This window comes from Phocoena sinus, chromosome 7 (assembly GCF_008692025.1).
Source record: "Phocoena sinus isolate mPhoSin1 chromosome 7, mPhoSin1.pri, whole genome shotgun sequence".
In the NCBI taxonomy this organism is placed as follows: domain Eukaryota; kingdom Metazoa; phylum Chordata; class Mammalia; order Artiodactyla; family Phocoenidae; genus Phocoena; species Phocoena sinus.
The window spans coordinates 2,645,981-2,672,637 of NC_045769.1; the positions used below are offsets into that span (position 1 = coordinate 2,645,981).

The 26,657-nt window shown below is 54.4% G+C and overlaps 1 protein-coding gene across 5 annotated transcripts in view; it reads left to right on the forward strand.

Annotated features, from left to right (window-relative positions):
* Nucleotides 1–3,268: 3,268 nt before the first annotated feature.
* The window catches only part of PER2 (period circadian regulator 2), a 40,255-nt gene continuing 16,866 nt past the window's right edge, over nucleotides 3,269–26,657 (forward strand). For 2 of the 5 annotated variants that reach the window (XM_032637943.1, XM_032637948.1), the window contains exons 1-9: nucleotides 3,269–3,379; nucleotides 14,311–14,558; nucleotides 15,071–15,133; nucleotides 16,081–16,235; nucleotides 18,100–18,221; nucleotides 19,277–19,478; nucleotides 21,572–21,623; nucleotides 22,703–22,845; nucleotides 24,369–24,447. In XM_032637943.1, the coding sequence (XP_032493834.1) occupies nucleotides 14,329–14,558; nucleotides 15,071–15,133; nucleotides 16,081–16,235; nucleotides 18,100–18,221; nucleotides 19,277–19,478; nucleotides 21,572–21,623; nucleotides 22,703–22,845; nucleotides 24,369–24,447 (1,046 nt within the window). In that variant the 5' untranslated portion in view covers nucleotides 3,269–3,379; nucleotides 14,311–14,328. Of the gene's footprint in view, nucleotides 3,380–14,150; nucleotides 14,563–15,070; nucleotides 15,134–16,080; nucleotides 16,236–18,099; nucleotides 18,222–19,276; nucleotides 19,479–21,571; nucleotides 21,624–22,702; nucleotides 22,846–24,368; nucleotides 24,448–26,657 lie in introns of all 5 variants that reach the window. The other 3 variants (XM_032637946.1, XM_032637947.1, XM_032637944.1) reach the window with 3 other exon arrangements.

The window sequence follows — 26,657 nt, forward strand, 5'->3', positions numbered from 1 at the left end:
GTGCAGGAGCAAACGAGAGAGCCAGCGCCCTGGCAAGGGCACGTGGGGCCCAGGTGCAGAGGGGCCCTCCAGGAAGGGCCCTGCAGGAGTGGGCAGGGCTGACCTGGGCCAGGCCCCCTGGAAGAAGCGGGCTGCTGGGAATGGACTGGGCGTCCGGGCAGAGCAGCTTGGCTGGGAAGTGGGGTGAAGGCTGAGACCAGAGGCCAGATCCTTCCACAGACAGCATTCCCCAGGCACCTGGGGACCCTGGCTCAACACCCCTGCACCCAGGCTTCCTTCTCGCCGGCATGCCTCCCCCACTGCCAAGAGCTCTGCGCTAGAGGTGACGGCTAATCTGAACACATTTCCAGGTCAGCGTAGACTGACCAGGAAAACATATATCCTCCCCCGGCCCCTCCAAGCTGAAAGCACTAATGTGTGTACCTGAGTGCACACACACACAATCTCTCATACACACACACACACATGCTCACACACCATCTTGGTTCAGTGAAAATGTCATCGTGGACTTGGTCTGGTACTGGGAGTTTGCGCGCTATTGGAGCTGCAGTGGACACTTCCACCCAGGTCTATGCAGTTCTCCCGGGACTTACAACCCATCTTAGATGAAATTGCCTCTGGACCTGCCTCATCACCCCTTCTATGTTGCAAACTCCTTACAAGCAAAGGATCCAATGAGATGCATTTTTCCACACCCCCCAATACTCAGGTGTCAACAAATATTTGTGGAGTGAATGAAAATTTCCAGAAACAAGAATAAAGAAACCAGCTGTGAGACATTGAAAATAGATTCAATTCCAGAGTTCTCGAGGTCCATAATGTTTGATAATTTCTAAAATAATGGATTTCACTTTTTACCAGATTTTTGGGTGGAAATACAAATGGCTAAATTTAAGGAGGAAATGTGACATTAAGCTGAAGGCTGAATATGGAGCAAGACCAAAGAGGAGTGGAGCGGGAGGAGAATCTGTGTGATGTGAATGAGCTGTTTCCTCTCGCTTCCAGAACAATGGAGCTCACCATTGATGTCAATGTATGTGAAGAAACAAAAGGCCTTTGGGGGCTTCCCTGGTGGCACAGTGGCTGGGAGTCCGCCTGCCGATACAGGGGACACGGGTTCATGCCCCGGTCCGGGAAGATCCCACAGGCTGCAGAGCGGCTGGGCCCGTGAGCCATGGCCGCTGGGCCTGCGCGTCCGGAGCCTGTGCTCTGCAACGGGAGAGGCCACAACAGTGAGAGGCCCGCGTACCGCAAAAAAAAAAAAAAAAAAAAAAAAAGGCCTTTGGGTGTGTTCAGGGTGCAGCTGGGCTTGGATTTGCTTGGGTTTGTATATGTGTATTTAGGGAGGGGGACGGGGAGGACGTCAATGTCAGAGAAGCAGAGGGGCCGCTGTCACCCAGGAGTGTGCGGCACGCAGCAGGCCTGCCAGGACTTATGTGGGAAGGATTGTCCTGATGAACTTGGCATTGCTCCGCTTTGCATCTGTGTGTGATGAAGTTGCACACACACCTTGCCCAGGAGAGGGAAAAAAGTGACTTGCACATAGGAAATACTGAATGTGCATTTGGCTTTGGGAACAAGCAGCTTGGTTTGTTGCAGGCCACCAGATCTTAACTCTTCCCTCCCTCCCATCCCTCATCCCCAGGAAAGCCCAGGAAGAAGAATGGACAAATGGAGGGAGATTCTACAGGCCCCTTCAGCCCTTCAGAGCCCAACCAGCCTCGCCTCCCCCATCAGACCCTGCAGTTTCAGAGCCTGCTGCAGCTGAGCTGCCTTAGAGTCTGCCCACTGTTTCATGTCCCACAGGGAAAGCCTTGGCCCTCTACCTGGTCTGAGAGGAAGTTCTACTCTCTCCCGACACTTTAGACGGAAGGCTGGGGCTTCATATGCCACAAACAATGCTCACTGAAGAACAAATGGCCACAGCCAAGGCACTCAGAGTACAGCGCTCTCTCCCAGACCTGCCCACACCTGGCTCATTTGTCTCTGTGGCTTCCGCATTCAGAAAACCCTCCTTTGACTTCCCTGGTGGCACAGTGGTTAAGAATCCGCCTGCCAATGCAGGGGACACGGGTTCGAGCCCTGGTCCAGGAAGATCCCACATGCCGCGAGCAACTAAGCCCTTGCGCCACAACTACTGAGCCTGCGCTCTAGAGCCCACATGCCACAACTACTGAGCCCGTGCGCCTAGAGCCTGTACTCTGCAACGAGAAGCCACCACAGTGAGAAGCCTGTGCACAGCAACCAAGAGTGGCCCCCCGCTCACCGCAACTAGAGAAAGCCCACGCGCAGCAACGAAGACCCAGTGCAGCCAAAAATAAATTAAGTAATTAAAAAAAAAAGAAAACCCTCCTTTTCCAAAGGCCTTTCCCACTCTTCAAGCGCTGCCTCCTCCATGGAGCCTCGGGCATAACTCTAGCCCCGGTTAATTTATGATCCATACCGCCCAATTTAGTATTTGATTACGTTCCCTTTTCATGAGACGTCCTTTCTCCCTAATGACGTGGTTGGGGGCAGAGACAACATCATTTATTTCTTTTGTACATCCTTCCAGTAACAAGGACCCTATTTGCTGAACCAAACCTTGCGACACATGATCTGAAAAAGAAGAAAGGCCACCTGGAAGCTAACTGTCCTGGCAGATCTGGGACAAGTGTCAACCTCATTGGCCTGGGTGGGCGTGCACCGGGAGCTCCTGCAGGGCCGCCCAGTCTCCGGGGCAGCTACAGCGCCTAGCGATGAATGAGAGTGAGTAAATGAATGAATGTGAATGAGTGAATGAAAGATATCTTCGGGGGGCGCGCCCCTGGCAGGTTGCTCAAGGTGACAGCCTCTGGGGGCCTGGGCTTCAGCGGGGGTTCGGCTGCCCGGCGGGCCGGCGCGGGTGCACAGGAGCCCCAGTCCCGCGCCCAATTCCCCCCGCCCCGCGGTGGTACGCGCCACTCCGCACTCCCTGAGCCGGCGGACCTGAGCTGTCTTGAATGGAAGGCACCGAGGCCGGAAGTGGAAGGGCCCACTCAGGAGGACAAGGAGGGGGGCACGAGCGCGCCGCGTCTTCATTGAGGAACCGAATCTGTGAACATGGAATTCCATGTGCGTCTTATGTAAAGAGAGCGACGGGCGCAGCATCCAATGGACGCGCGGCGTTTGCAGGCCCGGCCCCCCTGGTATGCAGATGAGGCGACACCCCGGCCAATGGCGAGCGCCGGGGGCGGGCGCGGCGAGCGGTCACGTTTTCCACTATGTGACAGCGGCTAGTCCCCGGCGGCGGCGGAGGCGGGAGGCCCTGCGGGATCAGTTCAGCTTTTGGCGGCTGCGGCGGCGGGGTTGGCGGGCGACTAGCTGACTGGGCTGGCGGACAGGCGAGGACGCGGCTCCGGTGAGTGCGCGGCGCGGCGGGAAGGGCAAGCCAGCCTGGGCGCCGACCGGCGTCCGGCCGCCCGGCTCGCTGGTTACGTAACCGCCTCCAGGCCGGCCCCGGCCCCGGCCTCGGGCTGGCGGTCTGGGGTCTCGGCGGGCGGGCTGTGGGAGGCGGCAGAGGATCCTCTAGCCCACGGAGGCACGATCCGAGGTTTTCCTGGGCGCTTTTACTCCTCGTCTTGAAACCGGCCTGGGGTGGGGACTGTTAGTCCCATTTTGCAGATCAAGAAACTGAGGTCCAGAGTGGTTAAGCCCATGTCTGAGGCCACAGAGCTACTGAGTGGCTATATGTCGGACTGTCCTTCTCTAGACGATTTTCTTTTATGAACCTTCCTCTTCTCCCTCCCTGACCCCCTCCCTCCCCCCCCACCCCCGTGGGAGAAGGCTGAGAAAGGCCAAGGCAACTGAGAGTCAGTGCGACAGTCCCTGGGAACATGGAGGGACCCTTGGGGAGCCAGCTTCCTGCTCTGAGGCCACAGAGTCAAGTCTCTGGCTGGGGAAAGGCTACTGCTGGGCACTAGTCTAGGAGCCCTACCTGGACAGCCCATGGGTCCCCTTGAGTGGGTGAGTAGAGAGACAAGACAGTTCCTGGGCCAAGCCAGGCCTGAGCACCTGGTGTTCATCCCCTTTGTCCACCCTGGACCTCTCTGTGTTTATTCTCTCTCCCCAGGTTGGGTGGAAGAAGGGGGAGGGTTGTACTTTGTGATGTAGCAATCATATTAACCTTCCGGGGGGTACTTTGGCTGCCAAGTCCTGGACAGGAGCCAGGGGGTGGGTAGTGGCCTGCTTATCCCTGCAGGAAGGCCAGGATAAGGGATGACAACTCGGTTACCAGGGTTTCTGATATACAGAAGAAACCAGTTTGGAAAGCTGATTCATACTCACAGAAAAAGGGAGCCAGAAGGTACCCTGGAAATCACCCAGGGTAACCCCTTAGCTTGACAGATGAGAAAACTGAGGCCCAGATGCCTGCTGGGCACACATCACGGCAGGGCCAGGCCCAGGCTCAGGGTGCCTGCAGTGTCTTTCCATTGTCCTGAAGGTCTTGATCTGGGTCAGGATGAGCTTCAGAAGTTCTATTGGGTGCTGCTGAATCTTGAATGAGCTGGAGTTTAGGGAGAGGGGCCTCAGGCCCCCCAAACGTTAAGAACCCTAGCACCATGGCAGAAGCCCCTCCATGAATACCTCTCCCCTCCCACGTCCAGTGCAGCAAGGCCACTGGCCTTCTCTCTACCTGCAAAGGGGAGATGTCCATCCCCTGTCCCCAGCCGGGGTTTCTGGTCCTGGGCTGGTTTGGCTGAGGAGGGAACAGGACTCTACCTGAAGGCTTTCACTGGAAATTGAGCTTTTAAATACAAGGCTAATCACTTTTTATAAGGCGTCTGAGTAAAATGAGGAAAGGGACTCCTTTTTCTTAAGCGGAAGCTACGTGATATGCCGACAGGGATGGTGCCGTGGGTGTTCGCAGTTGTCTTGTCACTGTCATCTTGGTGTGATTCACTGGTACAGAACCAGCACAGCCCTGGCTTTCTGTGGAGGCTGGGGCGCTGGTGAGGAGGGGGTGGCCTGTCACCAGCCAGCGGGCTGCTGCTGGCTGACTCAGCTCCACCCTGGGGCTGGTCTGTACGGCGGGGGCTCAGGGTAGGCGATCTTTGAGGTCTGTTTCCATCCCTAGCTTTTGGATTCCTGTTACTCCACAGGTGATTTCCTTAGGCACCTACACGGGAGACACAAGTTTCTGACTCCGGGGCACATAATGTTACCCTGTGAGGCTTAGAAGGAAACAGGAAAACTTCCTCTCATTTGTACTATTTTTCAATCACACTTAACTTTCAGAAAAATGCTGGTGGGCACGCCTCTGTTTTTAAATGACGATGTAACCTGACGGGGCTTCAGCAAATCACAGGCTCTGGCAGGTCCCTGAGTCTCTGGCGGGACCTCTCAACATGCAGTCCAAAGAGAGAGTGACGCTGAAAACTACCATATTCGGCAAAATTAACTAGAAACACATAACCTGGCATCTCTGCAGACGCTCTGCACCCCTGCCCAGTGACAAGCTGGCTCACCTGCCAACTCACAGAGAACCAGAAAGTCTGGACAGGGCTTCTGATGGGCCTGCCCGGAAGCTTTTCTGTGAAGCCCTCCTTTCAGCTCTGTGCTCTTTGTAGGCACCTCTAACAAGTTTGTCACTGTATTTCCAAGTCTAGAGCAAATCAGGAGCAGTAAGTGAGCTTCCCAGCAGTGCAGGTCAGGGCGAGACCAAGGCCACTGTGTTATCAGAGGTGGGCAGTTCTGAAGGTGGTGGGGCTCCGGGCTGAGTGCTGGACCCTCCCCAGGCCCCGAAGGCTTTGAGAATCCTAGCACTCTCCCTGGGGTGACAGAAGAATCAGAACAGCTGGGCTATTCCCAGGCCCCCGACGCTGAAGCCAGGAAGCTGACGCCTTTGCATTATTGTTTTAAATTTTGTGCTTCTCCGTATGTGAGGTTTTAAAGGCCGAGCTGAGAGTGTTTGAAGGGGTCTTAGTGAGGCGGAGACAAGCCTCTCCCCAGCCATCTTCCCTTCCATATTTGGACAGCTGCAGTCACATTTTCCTCGGTTACCAACCGTTTCCATGGAGAGTGCGGGTGTTTATTCAGCAGGACAAACATTTTCTCCAGATTACAGCAGTCTGGCCTCAGGGAATTGGCTCCTACCAGGAAGTAGCAACCGTGTTATAATATTTGGGGTTGTAAAATACCGAGGTTTGCAGAAACAAAGTACAGGCTGTGAGATCCCTGTTACATGAAGTTCGGAAACAGGCAGAATGAACCAGGCTGTGAGAATTCAGGCTCACGGGGCCCTGGGGTGGGAGGGGGAGGGGTGGGGCGACCACCCGGGGCCCCTGGGGGCTGGCAGCATTCTGCCTCCGGGGCTGGGGGCTCAGTTTGTGGACATGGAGCAAGGCCTTACAATCTCAAGTATCTTATCTTCCATTTCAAATCATTGATCGTCTTAAGTGATTGAACCTACACCGCTTTCCGCTTTCCACAGAGAAATGCACGTTCCCCCTTAGACTCACGGGTACTGAGTGCAGGGAGCCTTTACCAGTCGTGGCAGTGGCAGTGGAAGGTGGCCCTGGGGCCCAGGCTGTGTTTTTGTTCTCCATTTTTTTTTTTTTTTTAACTATTTATTATGGAAACTATGAGTACATGTGCAAGTAGAGAGGGTAATGAACCCATAAGCCAGCTTGGGTCTTGGCCCTTCTCCTTCTGTATCCCTGCCCATTTCCTTCCCATCCTGAATACTGTGAAGCCATCCCAGATGAAGATCTCATCGTGGACGGCACTTTCTAAGTGTTCCTCTGTCCAGTCAGGGCAGCCATCGCTGCTGCAGGTGTGGTCAGGGGCCCGGAGTCAGGGGTGCGAGCTCAGCTCCTTTCCTCTGGTCTGACCGTTTTCCAGGGCAGAACCCATGTGTGGACGACTGAGAAGCAGCCGCGATGGGCCTCTAGCCTTAGGCGCTCGAACTCATGGCCAGCAGCACACCCAGCTTCCCCGCAGCCCCTTTGCAGCAGGGCTGTCCTTTCCTTCGCGGGGCCCCTGGGCTCACGAGGACACCCCACTGCCCTGGTGGAAACACAGGTTTCCCCGGGGCTTCCTTGGGGCCCTGGCAGTGCTGGCGCGAGCGGATGCTCAGTGGACGTTGGTGGAAGGCAGGAGGCAAAGTGCTTTGACGGGCACGTTGGTTTTGCCGACTTGGCAAAACGCGGTTGGTCAGTTAGAGCTGTCAGTGCTGAGTGACGTGTTTTTCTGGAATAATGAAGCTCAGATGGTTTGGTTTGTTGTTTCCCATTTCTGGCATGCTTGCCCTACCCTCTTAGCAAAAAGATTTACCTTCCACCGAAGGTCACCTTGTGACCCCTGCTCGATGAATCCTACTCAGACAGGCTCCCAGGGGTGGGACTGGTGAAAACCAGGAGGCCCTCCGGGGAGCTGAGCGGCAAGCCTGGGCGAGCATGGAAGCAAAGCGCGTGATGCACCCACCAAGGGTCGTCCGCATCGCCTGGGGCGGCCAGAAACAGCGCTCGTGACAATGAAATATCAACTTTTTTTTTTTTAATTTGCTTTTTGTTACGCTGTCTCTTTTCCTCTAGTGATTGGCAGTGATAGTAAAAGCCAGGCTTTGCTGGACACTTACTGCATTCCAGATACTGCACTGCTGTCCTTTAACCCTCCGAGCAACCAGTAGGAGGCAGGTGCTGCTGTAGCCCCAGCTCACAGATCAGGAAGTGAGGCACCAGGACGTGTAGGAACTTGCCCAAGGTAACGGCCAGGAAGTGGAGGAACCCGCCAAAGGCCCTGCTGTCCAGAGTCTGCTCATTGGTCCTCTGCAGCTGCCCTGTCACCTTCATAACTTACCCAGCAGAGGACCGGTGCTGCTGCTTGTCTGGGGAGGGCTGCGGGATGGGACAGGTGGTGTCCAAGGAGTGGAGGGGACAGAGTGAATGTCCTCTGCACCCTGGGTGGCCCAGAGCCCCCTTAGAGGTGTCCAGGCTTCCACCTTGCCTCTACCCTGTGGCCCTGCTAACACGCGAGTCATACCTTGTTGCACAGGACTCTACAGCAGTTCCCACCTCACTCAGAAAAAGCCAGGGCCCTGGCTCTGCCCTGCGAGGTGCCACATGACCTGGCTCTGACCTCACGTCAGCTCCTACCTTCTGCCTTGCCCTTTCTGCTCCAGACTCGTCCATTGTCCTCAGACCCATCTGCCTCAGGACCTTTGCATGTGCTGTCCTCCTGCCTAGAATACTCTTCTTCCAGCACCCTCCTGGCCCATTCTGTCACTCTCTTCAGTCTGTCTTAGATTGGGTTCTCTTAAAAGCAGAGTGCAGGCCGAGGCTTAAAGGCTAGTGCTTCCGGCAATCAGAGAAGAAAAAGAAATAAAAGGAGTACAAATTGGAAAAGAAGAAGTAAAACTGTCACTGTTTGCAGATGACATGATACTATACATAGAGAATCCTAAAGATGTCACCAGAAAACTACTAGAGCTAATCAATGAATTTGGTAAAGTAGCAGGATACAAAATTAACGCACAGAAATCTCTTGCATTCCTATACACTAATGATGAAAAATCTGAAAGAGAAATTAGGGAAACACTCCCATTTACTATTGCAACAAAAAGGATAAAATACCTAGGAATAAACCTACCTAGGGAGACAAAAGACCTGTATGCAGAAAACTATAAGACTGTTGAAAGAAATTAAAGATGATACCAACAGATGGAGAGATATACCATGTTCTTGGATTGGAAGAATCAATATTGTGAAAATGACCATACTACCCAAAGCAATCTACAGACTCAATGCAATCCCTATCAAATTACCAATGGCATTTTTTTACAGAACTAGAACAAAAAAATCTTAAAATTTGTATGGAGACACAAGAGACCCCGAATAGCCAAAGCAGTCTTGAGGGAAAAAAAAGGAGCTGGAGGAATTAGACTCCCTGACTTCAGACTATACTACAAAGCTACAGTAATCAAGACAATATGGTACTGGCACAAAAACAGAAATATAGATCAATGGAACAGGATAGAAAGCCCAGAGATAAACCCATGCACCTATGGTCAACTAATCTATGACAGAGGAGGCAAGGATATACAATGGAGAAAAGACAGCCTCTTCAATAAGTGGTGCTGGGAAAACTGGACAGTTACATGTAAAAGAATGAAATTAGAACATGCCCTAACACCATACACAAAAATAAACTCAAAATGGATTAGAGACCTAAATGTAAGACTGGACACTATAAAACTCTTAGAGGAAAACATAGGCAGAACACTCTTTGACATAAATCACAGCAAGATCTTTTTCATCCACCTCCTAGAGTAATGGAAATAAAAATAAACACATGGGACCTATTGAAACTTAAAAGCTTTTACAAAGCAAAGGAAACTACAAACAAGATGAAAAGATAACCCTCAGAATGGGAAAAAATATTTGCAAATGAATCAACGGACAAAGGGTTAATGTCCAAAATACATAAACAGCTCATGCAACTAAATATTAAAAAAACAAACAACCCAATCCAAAAATGGGCAGAAGAACTAAATAGACATTTCTCCAAAGAATATATACAGGTGGCCAAGAAGCACATGAAAAGCTGCTCAACATCACTAATCATTAGAGAAATGCAAATCAAAACTACAATGAGGTGTCACCTCACACCAGTCAGAATGGGCATCATCAGAAAATCTACAAACAACAAATGCTGGAGAGGGTGTGGAGAAAAGGGAACCCTCTTGCACTGTTGGTGGGAATGTAAATTGATACAGCCACTATGGAGAACAGTATGGAGGTTCCTTAAAAAACTAAAAATAGAACTACCATACGACCCAGCAATCCCACTACTGGGCATATACCCTGAGAAAACCGTAATTCAAAAAGACACATGCACCCCAGTGTTCGTTGCAGCACTATTTACAATAGCCAGGTCATGGAAGCAACCTAAATGCCCATTGACAGACGAATGGATAAAAAAGATGTGGTACATATATACGATGGAATATTATTACTCAGCCATAAAAAGGAACGAAATTGGGTCATTTGTAGAGAAGTGGATGAATCTAGAGACTGTCATACAGAGTGAAGTAAGAAAGAGAAAAACAAATATCGCATATTAACTCATATATGTGGAACCTAGAAAAATGGTACAGATGAACCGGTTTGCAGGGCAGAAATTGAGACACAGACATAGAGAACAAACGTATGGACACCAAGGGGAGAAAGCAGCGGCAGGTGGGGGTGCTGGTGTGATGAATTGGGCGATTGGGATTTACATGTATACACTGATGTGTATAAAATGGATAACTAATAAGAACCTGCTGTATAAAAAAATAAATAAAATAAAATTCAAAAAACAAAACAAAAAAACGCTAGTGCCCCCCTGGGAGGTGCAATCCCAGGACAGCTGGAGTGAGGGAGGGGGGAGTGCAGAAGAGAAGGCTGTGACACACACACACGCATCCAAAAAACTATCAAAAAAAAAGGAAGGAAGGACACAAAGAAAAGCTCCAGGACAGTCTATTCGAGGGAGGGGTGGAGAGGGATGGGTGCTGTGGTCCGAGCTCACCCAGGGAGTACACTCTCCCTGGGTTCCGGCTGCCTCACCGGGCCCTTCGGCGGCAGCGGGGGAAGCAGGGCGCACCCCCGTGGTGTGGCGCTTCATCCAAGGTCACAGGCGTGCGGCAGAGCCAGAGTCTCCTGAGGGCTTCAGGTGTGGAGCCAGGAGGGCCGCGTGGGTGTGTGCCTAGTGGTGGCCGGGGGAGGGGAGTGAGGGGCTGCAGGCCGTGGGGAGAGGGGGGCCAAGGGGCTCTGAATCACTACCACATGGGGGTGCAAGGCCAGACATCACTTACCCATGGGCCTTACCTGGCCACCCTTCCCAATTCACGCCGCTGCTCCCACACACGTCCTGGACTCCAGCTCTGCGTCTTTCCCTTAGCGCTTACCCGTAATCTGCTCTACGCATCGCTCCCTCTTGATGGTCTGTTTTCCCCACTAGAATGTAAGCTCTGTGCGGGCAGGAAAGATGGCTGTCCCGTTCTCTGCCAGCACGGTGGCCCTCGGTGCTGTGCACAGAGAGCAAGTTGACCAGCAGAAGCAGCCCTGGAGCAGTGCGGGCGCACGCCGAGCCCTGCGAAGTGCTGCCTGTCATGTTTACTGTCGCTCCCGCTGTTCTGTGACTTGTCCATTTATGCCCCAGAGTCTTCCCACATCAGTGTGTCTGGTCTCCGTTTTTTTGATGGAGTACATAGTATTCCACAGTGCAGATGTCCCAGAGTTTATGCCTTCACACCACGTGCCAGGCCCTGGTGTACAGCCGTCAGCAAAAGCGCCCATGCGTCAGTGTGCAGTCGGGCAGTGTCGGTACCACGGGAGAGAATGCAGAGAAGGGGATGCAGGGCTGGCAGGGCCGGGGAGAAGGCAGGGCTGTTTGTGCAGGACGGTCATCTGCCGGACAAGTGCTGCGGGCACCAGGGAGCAGCAAATGCAAGGTCCCCGAGGTCGGAGCACAGTGCCTGGGCCAAGGGGTGGCTGCGCGGGAGATCCCAGGATGCAGCTGGAGGCCTCGCTGAGCTGTTGACCCCTGTGCAGAGCAGGGCTGAGCTCTGTGCCCAGGGGAGAGAGGAGCTCACTTGCCCCGTGTGGACCGCAGTGGGGTCAGGTGAGGCAGGGGGCCCAGTTTGGAAGTTGCCCTGGACAGGATGCAGGTAGACTCCTTGCTGGTGGTTCTTTCCAGGTTTTTCTTCCTCCAGACTCCGTGCTCACATGTCTCTGTGCATGGACGAGCATTCCCACAGAGCAGCTTCCTAGGAGTGGGGAGGGGGAGGGGCTGGGGTGTAAGCATTGCTAGACGCACCCAGAGACCCCCAGGAAGACTTCGTTAGTCCAACACAGTGCACAGGAGGCCTCCTCCTGGCCAGCCCTGGATGCTGTCGGTCCTGTTAGATTTGGAAACCTCGTGCTTTGCGTTTTCCTCGTGTCTAAAGTTGGGCATCCTTCCAGGTTTAGAGCTCTTACCTGGTGTTTCTCTTTGTGGGAACAGTCTGTTCTTAGTCTTTGGTCTCTCTCTTCCCAGATGTTAGCACCTTTCATTCTTTCATCGAATTAGCTAGAACTTCCCTGAAATGTTGAAGACCGAGCAGTAGACTTGCCTGTTTTGTTCCTGACTTTCACTGCAGAGAGCTGGCGTTTGAGGTTCTCTGTGATTTGGGACCAATAAACAGCTTCCGTCTAAAGCCACAGCAAGATCCTCTGGGGCTTCCTGCCTGTGGCCGTGACTGTCTCCTCTCAGAGTGTAGAGACTTTATCTTCTGAAAATTTAACATTACAGCAGCGATGTCCAAGACTAGCGTGACTTAGCATCCTTCGCAGGTAACCTGTTTTTCCTGTTGGGATGTGGGTAGAATTTTCTTTTTTCTTGAAAGCGCCATTTTCATCAGGACACGGATGGGCTTTGACACTCCTCACATAATTCTGCCTGGTCCTCAGGGAGTCCCGCAGCTGCAGATCTGCCTCCAGGATGGTTTCCTTCACGTGTATCTTTCACTGTAGTTTCTGTTTCATTGCTATGGTGTCTTTTTCAGAAAGAGATGTTATCTGCAGGTAACAATGTGCCTCTAACATCAGCCCTTTCCCTGGGCGTGTTTAAAAGGTGTCTCGCTCTCATCCTCCCTGTCGCTGAGTCTGAACTTTAGCTTTCTAATTGTCTGTTGTAATGTGACATTTCCACTTCAGTCTGCAGCTTTAGCTCATCCTTCATCACGTGTTTCATCGAATCTGTCGTTTCTTGATTTTTGCTTGTTTCCTCGTGCCGTGGAGGTTGTGTGCATCTTGTCTTCATCGCACTTCTTTTCAGAAGCTGCATGTTGGCTGTTTTCTGTTTATCTGGTTCATGAACAAGACGGGGTCTGATCGGACCTGCTGTTTTCCAAAGCGTAATGTGGTTGGATTCTGCGCGGGTCCCCACCTTTGGCGGATGGGGGAGCCTGAATCCGGCACTGTCTCCTGCTGTGTGTGGCCTTGGGCAGCTCACCGGCCTGTTTGCCCACCCCTAGAAGGGAATGCTGGTGCGCCGTGGATGGTGATCATGAGGGTTACGTGAGCCAGCACGTGTCACATCCTCAGCACAGTGTCCACAGAGGCCTCCTGCGGCCTCTGGTCCAGGTGCCTGAGCGCAGGAAAGCTGCAGGGGCACATTCTGCTTTCTGGGGACCCCCCTCGGTGAAGGCGCCGCTGCCTGGGGCCTCCAGATCTTCCCCCGCTGCTCGGTGACCGAGGCTGGCCTTTAGGGACTGTGTCAGTGTGTCCCTTTGCCTTCCGGCTTCCTGACCTCCGAGCTCGGGAGGTTGAGGCCTCCCACGGGCCGCAGGTTGTCTGGGCGCCTCTGGTTTCAGTAGCCCTCCTCTTCCTGCCCCTCCAGGCCCAGAGAAGGTAACAGCTCCCTCCCCCTAACCGGTTGCCCCCCGAGCTGCACATCATTTGTAGTTTCCTTAACCCTGACCACACCCTTTCGTGCCGGGCCTTCCTCGACCTCCCCGCTGGTGTGCATGAGTGCCTGCTTCCTCCCGGGACCTCGCAGAGGGGCACCATCCCAGGTCCTGCTATTACCCTGTGACCTCTAAGTCTCCCGTCCTTAGGCTTCTGGTCAACCCCTCCTGCCCTGGCTACTCACTGTCTTTACTCATCCCCGCCTGCGACCGGTCGGTCTCTCATTTCAGCCCCACTCCATCCACCTACCCCCAAAGCACCAAAGCTAAACTTGCTGTCCAAACGCAAGCGAAGTTATAGGAGTCTTTGCTTCCAGTGCTCCAGCGGCTCACCGTCAATCCCAGATAACTCCACGCCGGCCTCGTACTGGTCCCTCCACCTCCCCACCCCGCTCACACACACCTTAGCGCTCGGCTGGATCCCCCCCGGTGCCCAGACCCCCTGCTGCTGTAAGGGCCCCCGCCGCTCTGCCCTCCTCACGCAGTGATGCCTGCTCCCCGAAGCCACGTTTCTTCCTGGCCCGCAGCCAGGTTCCAGGCTCTGCCCCTGCCCGCAGCCAGGTTCCAGGGCCTCCTATAACTTGTGATGGCCAAGATTTCTGAACCCCGCTGCCCCCGCCCATCGCCTGGGGAGGCCGTCAGCAACTTGGTGTCTGGGGCTGCAGCCACCTGATTCATGCACCTTCACAATTCATGGCAGGTGGGAGCCCTGTGGATACGAGCGCAGAAGACCCGTGATTGACCGCACCTCCTGCCGGCTCCTCCAGCGAAACGTGGAGAAAGATTCCCACGGGACGCTTCACCTGATGGCTGCACGACCCCCTGCCCCCTGAACCTGATGACCTTCTCTCGTTTGCCAGCATCACTCAGGAGCCGGCATGAACGGATGCGCTGACTACACCCCCAGCCCCAGTGACCCTTCCAAGGAGCCTGTGGAGCCCTGGCCCAGCCAAGCCCCCCTCCAGGAGGACGTGGACATGAGCGATGGAACAAGCGGGAATGAAACCAACGGGAACGGCTCGATGGGGCAGGACTCACGGGGCAGCAACTGTGACGACAGCGGCCGGGAGCTGGGGATGCTGGTGGGGCCACCCGGCACCTGCCAGGGGTGGGTGTGTCTGAGGCCCCCAAGGCGAGGCCGGGCATTTGTTTTCTCAGTGTCTCATTCCGTGCTATTGCGATTGCTTTTGCAGTCTTTAAATCTTGATGACCAAGTTTTTTAAGACTTCTGAAAATCTTATTGACTCAGAATAACTAAAATTTGCTAGGGTCTGTCCTTCCTTATGACGGTGATTTTGGGTGTCAGACCGCCAGTAGCTAGACACGTAGCACGGTGACCAGATCTTGGGAGGCGGAAGAGTCAGGGAACCCCTCGAGCAGCTACTGAACCAACACTCCGTGGTTTATAGAAAACGAACTTCTCCTCTAGTCTTGGGTTTATATCCCCCAGTACTTAGCTTCTCCGGTGTCCAGAGGTTTCTTGTTCTTTTTCTCTTAAGCTCATATTTTTTCCTAATTGACTTACTGTGGTGTGATCCAGCCCGTCATCGCTGGGTGGATGGGGGGAGAAGTGGGTGGACACACTCTTCTGAGTTTGGCCTTTATTTTTTGTTCTTTTAGTCCAGGTGCATTTAGCGTGATGATGGTGAAGTCTGAACACCACCCGTCCACAAGTGGCTGCAGGTAAGACCAATTAGAACTCCCTCAATTTAGAGCCTTTAGAGAGATGGAAAGATTTGTCATGAGATAAGGTTTTGGGGGTGATGCAACTTTTTTCAGGCTTCTGCTAGAATCTGTTAGTCTGAGCAGCTGTCCGCCTTGTGAGCCCAGCCACGCCCTTTCAGACGACCGTTCCCACAGGCCGCTCACAGCCCCTGATGTTGCCCCAGACCTGTAGCTGCTCAGCTCTCACTAAGCAGACCTTGTCTGCATCTTAGACATGTATCTGGAACACTCACTTTTTTTTACGTGTTTGTAACAAACGTGTCCTTAATTTCATATTGACAGACGCTTTTACATCCCCACTGGAGCAAAATCCCGATCTCTGTCCTGGGCATGTGGGGCCTTTGCCATCACCACCCCAGAGGCCCGACCCCATCACTCTCTCGGTACCCTCTGTCTAAACAGGCCCATCTCCCTCAGCAAGTGCCCCCTGCCCCTCCTCCTACCCCTTCCACGTCCTTGAGTTTGAAGATCCTCCTTATAAACCCCCTTTCCTCTCCAAGGCCTTCACACGTCATTTATGTCCTCACCCCAGGACGCCATTGTGCTGCCCTCTGGGGTCTCCGTCGCTGTCTCCCTCTCTGTCTGAGATGGGGGTGGGCAGAGCTCAGCAGTGGGGCCTGCTGGCCGGGCTGTGGGTGGACCAGCAGTGGGGAGGGCACCCTCCAGCATTCACCTGGGTCAGAACACTGGTTCTCCTGGGCAGTTCCTCTCCCCGTGAGAGACACGAGGCGATGTCTGCATACATTCGTGGTTGTCACAGCTGCTGGGGGCTGCTGCATCCTGCATGCCCACCCAGGACCACGTGGACCGCAGTGTCCTCGCGCCCTGGTGGAGAAACTGGACCAGAGGCACGTTTCTTCCGAAAAGGGCACTTAGGGTACTGACGTCTTTCTTTAACTCCGTAGCAGCGAGCAGTCCACCAAAGTGGACACCCACAAAGAGCTGATCAAAACGCTGAAGGAGCTGAAGGTCCACCTCCCTGCGGACAAGAGGGCCAAGGGGAAGGCCAGCACCTTGTTGACCCTCAAGTACGCCCTGAGGAGCGTGAAGCAGGTGAAAGGTACGTCCGCCTCACGTGTTTGTTCCAACGTGTAGAAGTCGGCTTCACGTCTCCCCAAATTAGAGCTTCAGTTGTGTTGATTTTCTAAAATTCAGTCCTGAAGTAGCAGGAGGAAGTTGGGGAAGTCTGATGAAATCTCAGCTGGCTGGAAATCTCAGTTCACTGGAAGTTTTCTGTTGTACTTTTAGAGGAAAAAAAAGCAGGTAGAAAACCAGCTGATAAAAGAAACCCATTTACAACATGAAGCTTTCGTGCCCAGGGCTGGGGTCAGGTCACATTCAGGAACGTCCAGCACCTTCCAGGCTCTGGCTGGAGAGTTGTGACGTGTGTGTACGCTGGCGACGTGAATAGCCCCCAGCATTTAGCTGAGGGCTTGCCCCTCCTTTAAAAAATAATGTGAGGGGGGGCTTCCCTGGTGGCGCAGTGGTTGAGGGTCCGCCTGCCGACGCAGGGGACACGGGTTCGTGCCCCGGTCCGGGAAGATACCACGTGCCACGGAGCGGCTGGGCCCGTGAGCCATGGCCGCTGAGCCTGCGCGTCCGGAGCCTGTGCTCCGCAACGGGAGAGGCCACAACACTGAGAGGCCCGCGTACCGCAAAAAAAAAAAACAAAACAAAATAACGTGAGGGGGAAGAAAAGGAAACAAACAGCAATAAAAAAAGGAGAAGATACAAGGAGGGTATTGCCTGATCTTATCCTTAAAGGACAGTATTTTCAAGCTGCTCCAGATTCAAGACCTTGGGCAGTTCATTTCTCGTTTTTCTAAAAATATGTGAATTTCCATCGTGGTGGTCTTTGCACCAGGAAGGCGGCCAGGCGGGACCAGGCGCCCCCTTTCCATCACAGGCACACAGTGACAGGACCCACGTGATCCAAGTCCTGCTTACCTCTGGGGGTATGTTCGGGTTTTACTGTTGGGTGGAAGAACTCGTAAGAGCTTCGAGAGCCGGTCAGTGGAATCGACTGAGGCTTTTACCTGAGATGTGTGTGCAGAACTCTTCACAGATGCAGTACAGGAATCCACCAACAAACACTGCAGATTCCAAAGGACTCGTGTCATCAAGCCGCTTTACGTTGCAATAAATTCCAGATCCCTGCCGTAACTTCCAATAGCGTGCAGTCTTCCTTCAGTTGCTCCTGTGGCTGGCCCTTCCACTGAGCTGGGTGGAAGGGCCCCTTCCCTGGGTCTCAGGTAAACACAGGTGCCTCTGTCTCCGGGGCAGGTAAGGAACGCACCACCGTGGAGGGAGCACCGGCATCTCCAGTGCACTGTTCTGCCAACAGCCCATCCCCGGAGACCAGGCCCAGGACACCCACGCCAGGGGTCACCTCAGCACGGTTTAGCTGTTGAAGTCGGGCATCCTGGGTTCCACTCGCCTGAGGGCTCCTCTCTGGGTGGAGATAGCTTTGTCACCCTGTACGGGGTGTCCCGGGATGCGCGGTCCTCATCTTCAGTTCTGTTCTGAACAGTTCATTCTGAAAACAGGGTTGTTTCTTACGCCCGGTGTTTCTAAGAGTTGATTCTGTCCAGATGGGAGCGTCTGACCCCCGAGGGGGCAGAGGCAGGGGCTGCCACGGCTGTCCTGCGCGGAAACATTGATGCTGTGTCGCGGTTACAGACCTTTGGGGAAAGTGAGGCTTAGGTAGAACCGTGTGGTCGTGTTACTGAAAAGAATGTGTCTTTATCGTTTTAAAAATTTCTGTAATCAAAGGCCTTCTGATTTTTCAGGGAAAAGAATCCCGGATTTCTGTTTGTCTAGCCTTCACATTTCTCTGTGTTCTGTGCCCACTTCCTCATGAGAAAGGTAGAGCCCCAGCCATGAGTTAGGGCCGCCCTCAGCCCTCCCCTTGGTCTCGCCTACAGCCAATGAGGAGTACTACCAGCTGCTGATGTCCAGTGAGGACCACCCCTGCAGCGCCCATGTACCCTCCTACACGGTGGAGGAAATCGAGAGCATCACCTCCGAGTTCATTGTGAAGAACATGGTAAGTGTCCTAAAGAGCAAAGTCTTCACCCAGGAGACCCAGCTCAGGTGGCCGAGGTCTTCACCCAGGAGGCTCAGCTCAGGTGGCCGAGGTCTTCACCCAGGGGAGCTGGCTGAACCTCCGTTTCATAGCAGCAGGTTTGGGAGTTTCAGGAAATGAGTTCCTTCCTTAAAAGAAAAAGTCAGTCAGGGATTCCAAAGTGGTGGCCGTGCTGCTGACTTGTGCTGTTCTCTGAGGCTGTCCTCTGGCGCTGACTGCACCCCACACCCCGCATGTGTGTGAGTGAGCCCCCCTTGACTGAGGGCGGGGGTGGGGGAAGGGACACACTAGGTGACTGTCAGTTCACTTGCGGGGCGGACGCTTCGTGAGACTCCACAACCTCATGCATTTTTAAGCAACCCATAAAGGTGAGGCCTCCCTGGAGGTCGGGGGAAGGGGCGGGAGTTACCCCCAGTTCTCAATTAATGAGAGGAAACCAGAGAGCAGGTGGGGACCCAGAGGTGCGGAATCGCAGCAGTGATGGCCTGCAGAATGGGACTTCCTGGCCCTTCCTGTCTCTTTCCTCCCGTGCCCTCCCTGCAGCTTAACCCCCAGGGAACCCCACCCCGAGCTCAGAGGGCCAGCCAGTGTAGGGAGCCCGTGGTGGGCCAGGGGGCCTGAGGCCTCCAGCCCCCGAGGCAGCCCTGAGCCCCAGGAGAGAGAGGAAGAGGCCCCCTTCCCCCTCCCGAATCACCCAGGCTGGACGCCAGGGAGCTCCGTGCCCAGAAGACGGAGCAGGTGACAGCTGCAGGGAATCAGCACAGCTGGGGTTCCCTTTGGCGGTGGAGCCCTGATGTGTTTTTTCAGATAATATCCCCCTGGGACCCCAATATATGTAAGAGGGGAGGCAGAGTTATCCTCGTCAGGGCTGAGGAGAGGGGCCCAAGGCTTCCCCAGACCCTTCACGCGTCCTGCTCCCTTCCCGTCTGTCGGCCCCGATTCTCTGCCCTCGGGGAAGGGTGACCTGTCCAGTCCCCTCCAGCCCGGCCTCACCAGAGTCGTGTTCTCCATTCTAGGACACGTTTGCTGCGGCTGTGTCCCTGGTGACCGGGAAAATCCTGTACATCTCTGACCAAGTGGTCTCCATCTTCCACTGCAAGCGGGGCACCTTCCACGACACCAAGTTCGTGGAGTTCCTGGCGCCCCACGACGTGGGCGTGTTCCACAGCCGCACCACGCCGTGCCAGCTGCCGCCCTGGAGTGTCCGCCACCGAGCAGGTGAGGGCCCCGCGGCCGGGCTGCCTTGTCCTTCTCCACAGGCAGCATGGGGAGGGGCCGGGCGGGGCCGCCCCCGACATGGGGCTGCTGCCCACCTCCCCTCCGCTGGAGGCCTGCAGTAGGCCCCCGTGGAGGGGCCTGAGGCTGCCCTGTCTGTCCAGGTGCAAGGTTAAAGGTGGTTTGCTCAGAATACATTTAGAGAGAAAAAAAAGTCTTTTCATAAATTTCAGAAAGGGAAAACTGCTTCAGAAGATTTTAAGACACGTCAGGCATTTTAGAAAGGAAGTTGATCGGAGCTGGAGTCTGGACATGAGGCTGCAGGGTTGGGGGAAGGACGGAGGTACATCTGGAAGGCTCCCTGCAGGTGGTGCAACGATGTCAGCATAGCGGGGGGCTCTTCACCTCCGCCAGAGGCCGCACCATCCTCCCGGGCTCAGACCCCGGCCTTCCAGGCGCTTCAGGCTCCAGTCTGCGCCCAGGTGGCTGCTTCCTCGGACCTCGGGTCCCCCACCCGCCCCCACGTTCCTGGCCACAGGGCTCTCACGGTCAAGTGTCGTGTGTCCTTGTCCTCCTGCAACATGGTTGGGGAGACATTGCGTCTGGAAGGCATGGAAGCTCTCTCGTGACCAGCACGGGCCTTCACATGAGTGGGTGCAGGAGGGGACCAGTTGACCAGACAAGTCTCAGCAGAAACACGGCACGGGGTCCTGGCAGAAGGTACTGGAGAGGAGGGGGTCCCCACCAGCTCAGGCCTTTCAGTGACCGGGTGGCCGACAGTGTAAGTCCTGCAGTGTCTGTCCACCTGCACCTTGACTGTCATTAGCCCCTCGTTGGGCTCTGATTGCTCAGAGCTGAGACGGACCCAAAGAGGAGAAGCCAAGAGAGACGAGCAGGAAACGGACGGGGTCGGGAGTCCCCCCAGAACAGCTGGGCCTCAGTCGGGATCTTAACCAAGAGCCAGCCCTGACCGCACCACCCAAAGCTGACTCCCATCTCGTCCTTGGCTCCTGGGTCAGCATCTCTGCTCACGTCGAAACGCTCCTCAGCCCACTGTCACCACCTCCTGGATCTTGGGTCCCTCCGCGCCATGGTGCTCCCCGGCAGCCGGCAGCGGGGCCGTCACTGTCACAGCCACCTTTCAGCAGCTGTTCCTCCCTGACAACAGACAACCCGGGGCTAGAAGCGCAGTAAGCTTTAGGGTTGACTCATTAAAGGAGGAGACACTCGCTTTGCATTTCAGAGGTAGAGCTGTCTGCTTTCTCCCAAAGTCCCAGCCCAAGGGCTGTGTGGTCAGATCACCAAAGTTCGTGGTGCACGTTACTAGGACCTGTCAATGCTGGGTCACTGCATGGAGGGAGGGAGGCAGCTCTGCGTGTGGATTCACAGCACCAACAGGCCGGCGCCATCTCCCCAGGATGCTTGCCATTGAATTTTTGTCTGAATAGAAAAGGACCAGGTGACTTCTTGAAGGCCTTTCCAGGCCGGAAATTTTATATCATTTTCCCCAACCAGCAATCATCTACTTTTCCTCATTTCTTTTGAGTAGAGGAAGCTTTACCTGAAAGACCAGCATCTTAAGATTTCTTTTTCTGAAATGCGTTCATTGTGGAAACACCATTCCGTCATCTCTGATGAGGTCACCCAGTCGAACTCATGTTTTTACTAGACATTTTAAATTTTAAAGTAAGTTAATATTTAGGAAAAGGATCGATGTAAGCTGTGAAATGCCCTGAGTTGCTTCTATTAGAATTAAATATCCCCCAAAATATGTAGGTTGAAATGTCCAGGGCTTTATATGCAAACATTCTGCACGTCAGTCAGTACATCTTGCACAGTTAAATTGGTCGTTAGTTAGTGTGTTTGTAGCAGCGCTTCTAGCACGGCATAATTTGGTGAGTGCACGCTCGTGAAATAGATTTCTCCTTAGAACTGTGGTACAAGGTCTCTAACCTAAGGGCTCTGCTCAGCGCCAGGTAAATGTGCATCACACCTTGACTCTCGATCCTCCTGCTTCTGCCTGGTCTGTGGGAAGTAAAAGCACTGTCCCTGGTCAGTGGTGTAACTGGGTGAGTGACTGGGGCCTTCTCTTTTAGACTCTTTTACTCAAGAATGCGTGGAGGAGAAGTCTTTCTTTTGCCGCGTCAGGTAAGCCCAGGTTTTCCTGAATTTCACTGCCCAGACGTTTCATCGTGAGGGCCTCTCGTAAAGGCGGAGGAGGTGCAGGGGTGCCCTCCGCATGCCGCCAGCCGAGGCCACAAGCCTGCCCAGGCCCCGTTCTCTGGGGCTACGGTGTTGCAGGAGTATCCCTGCCACAGAGCATGAGTGTTCCTGAAAAGTCCGCGTGAAAACATGTTTCCATAAGCGGAGTTATTTGTTTTGTTTGGGGAGGGGGGGCACCACTCGGCTTGTGGGATCTTAAGTTCCCTGACTCGGGATTGAATCCAGTCTCCGGCAGTGAAAGCGCCGAGACCTAGCCACTGGACCGCCAGGGAATTCCCGAGCCGTGTTTTAAATGTGCACAAGATATTAAGACAGCCTGGTCAACGATGGAGCGGTTTGCCTGCTCCTTGGGGGGAGTGTCGGCCTGGGGAGCCCGGACTTGCTGTCCGTGACCCAGGAAACTGGCCGGCAGCCCCCACCTGGGAAGGCATGAACCCCATGGTCTGCGAGGACCCCGGAAGCATATGTGGCCTTTGGTTCGAGTGTACCTTTTTTCAGGGAGAGCCCCATAGCTTTCCCAACAGGTTTTTGGCCCCAAATCGAGTGACCAGTTGAGCATCCAGCTGCGGTATCAGGAGTGACCCTGGCCAGACACTGGCACCCTCAGAAGCTGGGGCTGGGACCCCACTGTTGGAGCAGCATCCTCTCCCCAATTAAAATGCAAACTGCTCCAGAGAAGGACCCCTGATGCTCCCATGGCCCAGGCCGGTGACTCTCCAATTGACCCCTCACTGTCACCGGACGTCTGAGGGTGAGGACAGAGGAGCAGGGTTGGGGGTTCCAGACCCTCGGGCGGGACAGAGGCACAGACCACAGACCGAGGGAGCGCATCCGGCTTGGCCTGGGTCCCCAAGTGAGGGGCCTGGCTCTGCTCTGCAGGCGTCCGTGCAGTAAATAAAAGGATTGCTGAGACATGACAGCTGTCGCTGGGGAGAGGCAACCAGCAATAAAGGATGACTCCTTCGGTCGTAATCCCAAACCTCTCATCGTGCCCTCCTCTGCAGTGTCGGCAAAAACCACGAGAGCGAAATCCGCTACCACCCGTTCCGCATGACACCCTACCTGGCCCAGGTGCGCGACCGGCAGGGCACCGAGAGCCAGCTGTGCTGCGTGCTGCTGGCAGAAAGGGTGCACTCGGGCTACGAAGGTAACAGCTGGCCCAGGCCGCTCCCTCACGTCCTCCCGTGGTTCAGATACATGAGTGTGAGGTGGGCTCCCGGCCCCTGCCCCTCCCCAGCCTCGGGCAGAGCCTCCATCTCCCTCAAGACTTGGCACCCACCTTTGTCACCTGGCCCTCCCTGTAGTCCCATCCACACCACCTCCCCTTGTCAGCTAAAGGCTCCGGGCCCTGGCATCTCTCACCTGGGTCCAGCCCGTCGCTGAGGGCCTCTGAGGTGCGGAACCCCGAAGCAGCCACCGCCTAAGAAGTAAGTGCTGGGCCTTCCTCCCTGCTCACCTTGGTCCGTCCCACCTCCTGCGGGATGTCCCGCCCTCCGGTACGGCTTCTGCGGACCAGCTGTGGAGCCTCCAGAGCCCAGTGTTCCCCTGACCCCCAGTCTCTGTCCTGCCGTTTCCTCCCCTAGGGCTCCTCCCCTGCACCTCTGCCTGTAGAAACCCAGTCGTCACAGCAGGCTTACCTCACCAGGTGTCCTTTTCTGGACCTGCTGGCTCCTCAGGCCACCCCCTCCCAAAGGACCCAAGGCGCTTTGCCACGCTGCTTGTATCCTCCCAGCAGCCCCTTCTCATAGGCTTTCTCGTGGCACGGCCTCGCGCTGGCCACAAGACCTGGCCAGGAACCTAGGTCCTCGCCATGGCAACTCAGCAAGTCACGAGATTTCAAAATTCTCTGGAAGCAGGGCCATCTGAGAGTCCTGAACCACAAGGGTCCAGTTTAGTCCAGGTTTAATTGTATTTATAATTGTCTCTCAGTGGTTAATGATGTCTTTTTTAAAAAGGCATTTCTCAAAAGTGGTAGAAATGTTTTAGGTATGTGAGTTCCTTTCAGATGTTTGCTGGATTCCCACATATAGAACATTCTCTTCTAAATATTCAGTAAATGTTTAGAGGGGTTACTCAGATCTCAGCACGTTATTCCCCAAAATGATCAGAGTCTCCTTCAAGAATGAAAAGTGTTGGAATTTTGAATGTTTTGCCCACGAATCTGGTAGTTGAGGAGAATTCTGCATATGTGACTTCCTTTATGAAAATTACTCTTATCACCTCTGCCCACCTTAGAAACTGTGAGGTCCCAGTACAGTGACGTTTGCTGAGAATTTTGAATCCAAATACTTTACCCCTTTAAAAAATAGAATTTGTTCAGTTCACTCTCGTTGGATCTTAAACATCATGAAGACGGCCTTGCAGCAGGATTTTGCTGAAAGAAGCCTAAATCTCACCACGTGGTTCTGCTAACACGGCAATTCCTAGCTTTCTAGACTAAAACTGGTCCACTAAGAAGTTGAGAAGCCTGGCTGGTGGTCACCAAGCGTAGGGTCTGTTCTTCACCCTTCAGGACGTGCTCTGTTATTCGGAGTCCGCTGTTAATTTTTTCTCTAGCTCCCTATCATTCTGAATCTATCAACACATGGTGTTTTCCAGTAGTTGTAGTATGACTACATAAATTACGTATGGCTTAGAATCAGAAATCCGTGCAAAATTCTTTTCTTTCAGCCCCTAGAATCCCTCCTGAAAAGAGAATTTTTACGACCACACATTCGCCAAAGTGTTTGTTCCAGGACGTGGACGAAAGGTAAGCGATGCAGCGCCGTCCCCCTGCCAGCGCTCGCCTCTCCCGCAGTCCTGGCCTTGAAGTCGGTATCGCCTCCTTTATGTCAGCCGGTCGCCCCCTCTCCCCAGATATTTTGTGTTTCAGCATTATCGTGGCGGTTACTTAATAACTAAATAAAGCTCAATCAATTTTCATGTTTTTGACGCTGAAGCTGTTTAGCTAAAGCTAAGGCTGCATGTTATGTGTAATCACCAACTGAAACATTTAATTATACATAGACAATGAGATAATTATGGAATTACACTGAAAACCTCCTAAGGTATGGACGCTGTGTAGATGGGGCATTCTAGGGAGCTGGTCATCATTCTAACTGAGCCTGTCTTTATTACCTTGTTTAATAAACCCATTTCAGAAACTGGGCACATGAGTAAAGGCTGGTACAACCAGGGACCGTGTGCCTGGGGCAGTGTCAGGACACCCTTGGCAGGATCCCAGCACACGTGCATCTTCCAGCCTGCGTGCCACAGGCTGCTACAGGGAGGGGGCCACCTCGTACTTCCACCCAGAGCCCACTCGGACTCCCCTCCTGCGTCGCCCACCCAGGGTGCTGTAGCTGGTGCCCATGGCCCCGCTGGAGTCGGGAGCACTGACCATTCTGAGAGGGCTCTGGGTTCTCTGGCATCGGGTCAGGGGCCCTGTGTGACTCCCCTGGCTCCTGGGCAGACGCATGAAGACGCAGAGAATGCCATGGCTGCCGGCAGTGATCAGGGAGAAGTCTCCTGAGAAGACACATGGGAAACACGCTGGGCTTCATGCAGTGGCATCCGTGGAGGGTCGGGACCTCCTCGCTGCCTGCACCTGGTCTGGGACACGAGGTGCCCCCTCAGATGCAGGCCATGGGGCCTGCTGGACAAGTTCTGCTCTTGGGCATCCAGGGCCCATCGGCCTCCACCAGCCCCTGACTGCTCAGGTGTGCCCTGCCGGCCACCTGCGGCAGAACCTCCGGAGGGACAGCGTCAGGTGCAGGTTCCCAGGCCCCGCCCAGCCCTGCCCAACAAGATCTTGGAGGTGGGGGAGCGGGAGCTGCATTTGTGTAGCAATCCCAGGATAATTTTTATTCCTCCAAAAGACTAAGAACTGTCTGCAGCTGCCCCAGGTGCCCACTCGTTTGTGTGCAGGAGGGCTGGTGAGCAGGTCGTTACAGGCCAGCAGCCTGCAGAGCCTTCCTCAGCAAAGCCCAGTGGGCAGCCCAGCCCATGAGCCCAGGCTGGCCAGGGCTCCCCCCTCTCCTCCGGCCGGGCCTTGGCCAGGGACATTTTGTACATCCTGTGCAAAGGAAGACACGAGGCCCAGAGAGCGCGCCTCAGACGAGGAAGAGGGAATCCAAGAACCGCGCCGGGCCCGTGAGGAAGCTCCACTCCACACAGGACAGGCAGCCTTCACTCTAACGATGCAGGAGGACGTCCTCCACCAGAACAGAAGGGTTTGGGAAAACAGCTGTTGGGATGAAAGAAGACGGGCCTGAGAAGGGGAAGGCCGAGCTGCAGCTCAGAAGCGGGGACGGCAACTGAGCGGGGATGGCAGAGGGTGCTGGACACACAGAGGGGACAGGACACGACAGAGGGAAGGGGGACTACAGAAGTTCAGTGCAAGACATCGCCCAGAAAGCGAAACAGCTCCCAGGGAAGACCTGACGGGCACAGAGCGCAGGTCCCCAGCCAGTGGTGGCCACTCCTGGGGAGCCGCGGTCAATTGGACCGGACACAGCGACCACACTTAGAGCTGGAGCAGAACACCTTGAGCTGGAAAAGACGCACGCGGGCGGGGTTTTCCTGGTCCCGGCAAACCTGTTAAAAAAAAAAGTCCATGTCAGGCCACATCTAGCCAAACTCACGAACGACACAAAACAAGAAAAAGGTCTTAGGAGAAGAAAACAACGTTGTCATGATTGATTCAGGAAATAGACGCAGAGCTAGAGCACTGGGCCTGTAACGGGCAGGGACTTGTGGGGCCTTATTTCCTATCGCAGACCCTCGGCGATGCTGCCGTCGTCTGTTTGCTAATTAGCTAGAAGACTGACTGTTTCTTTGTTAGCATGAGACCCACATTTTGGTCTTTGGGGAATTTGGAGTCAGACTCGTTCCTGGAGATGGTCGGCTGCCCCGTTTGGAGGCTGTGTTCTGGCTCGTGTCCTGAAGCGCAGCCATGACCCTGTGTGCGCTTGCTTTGCA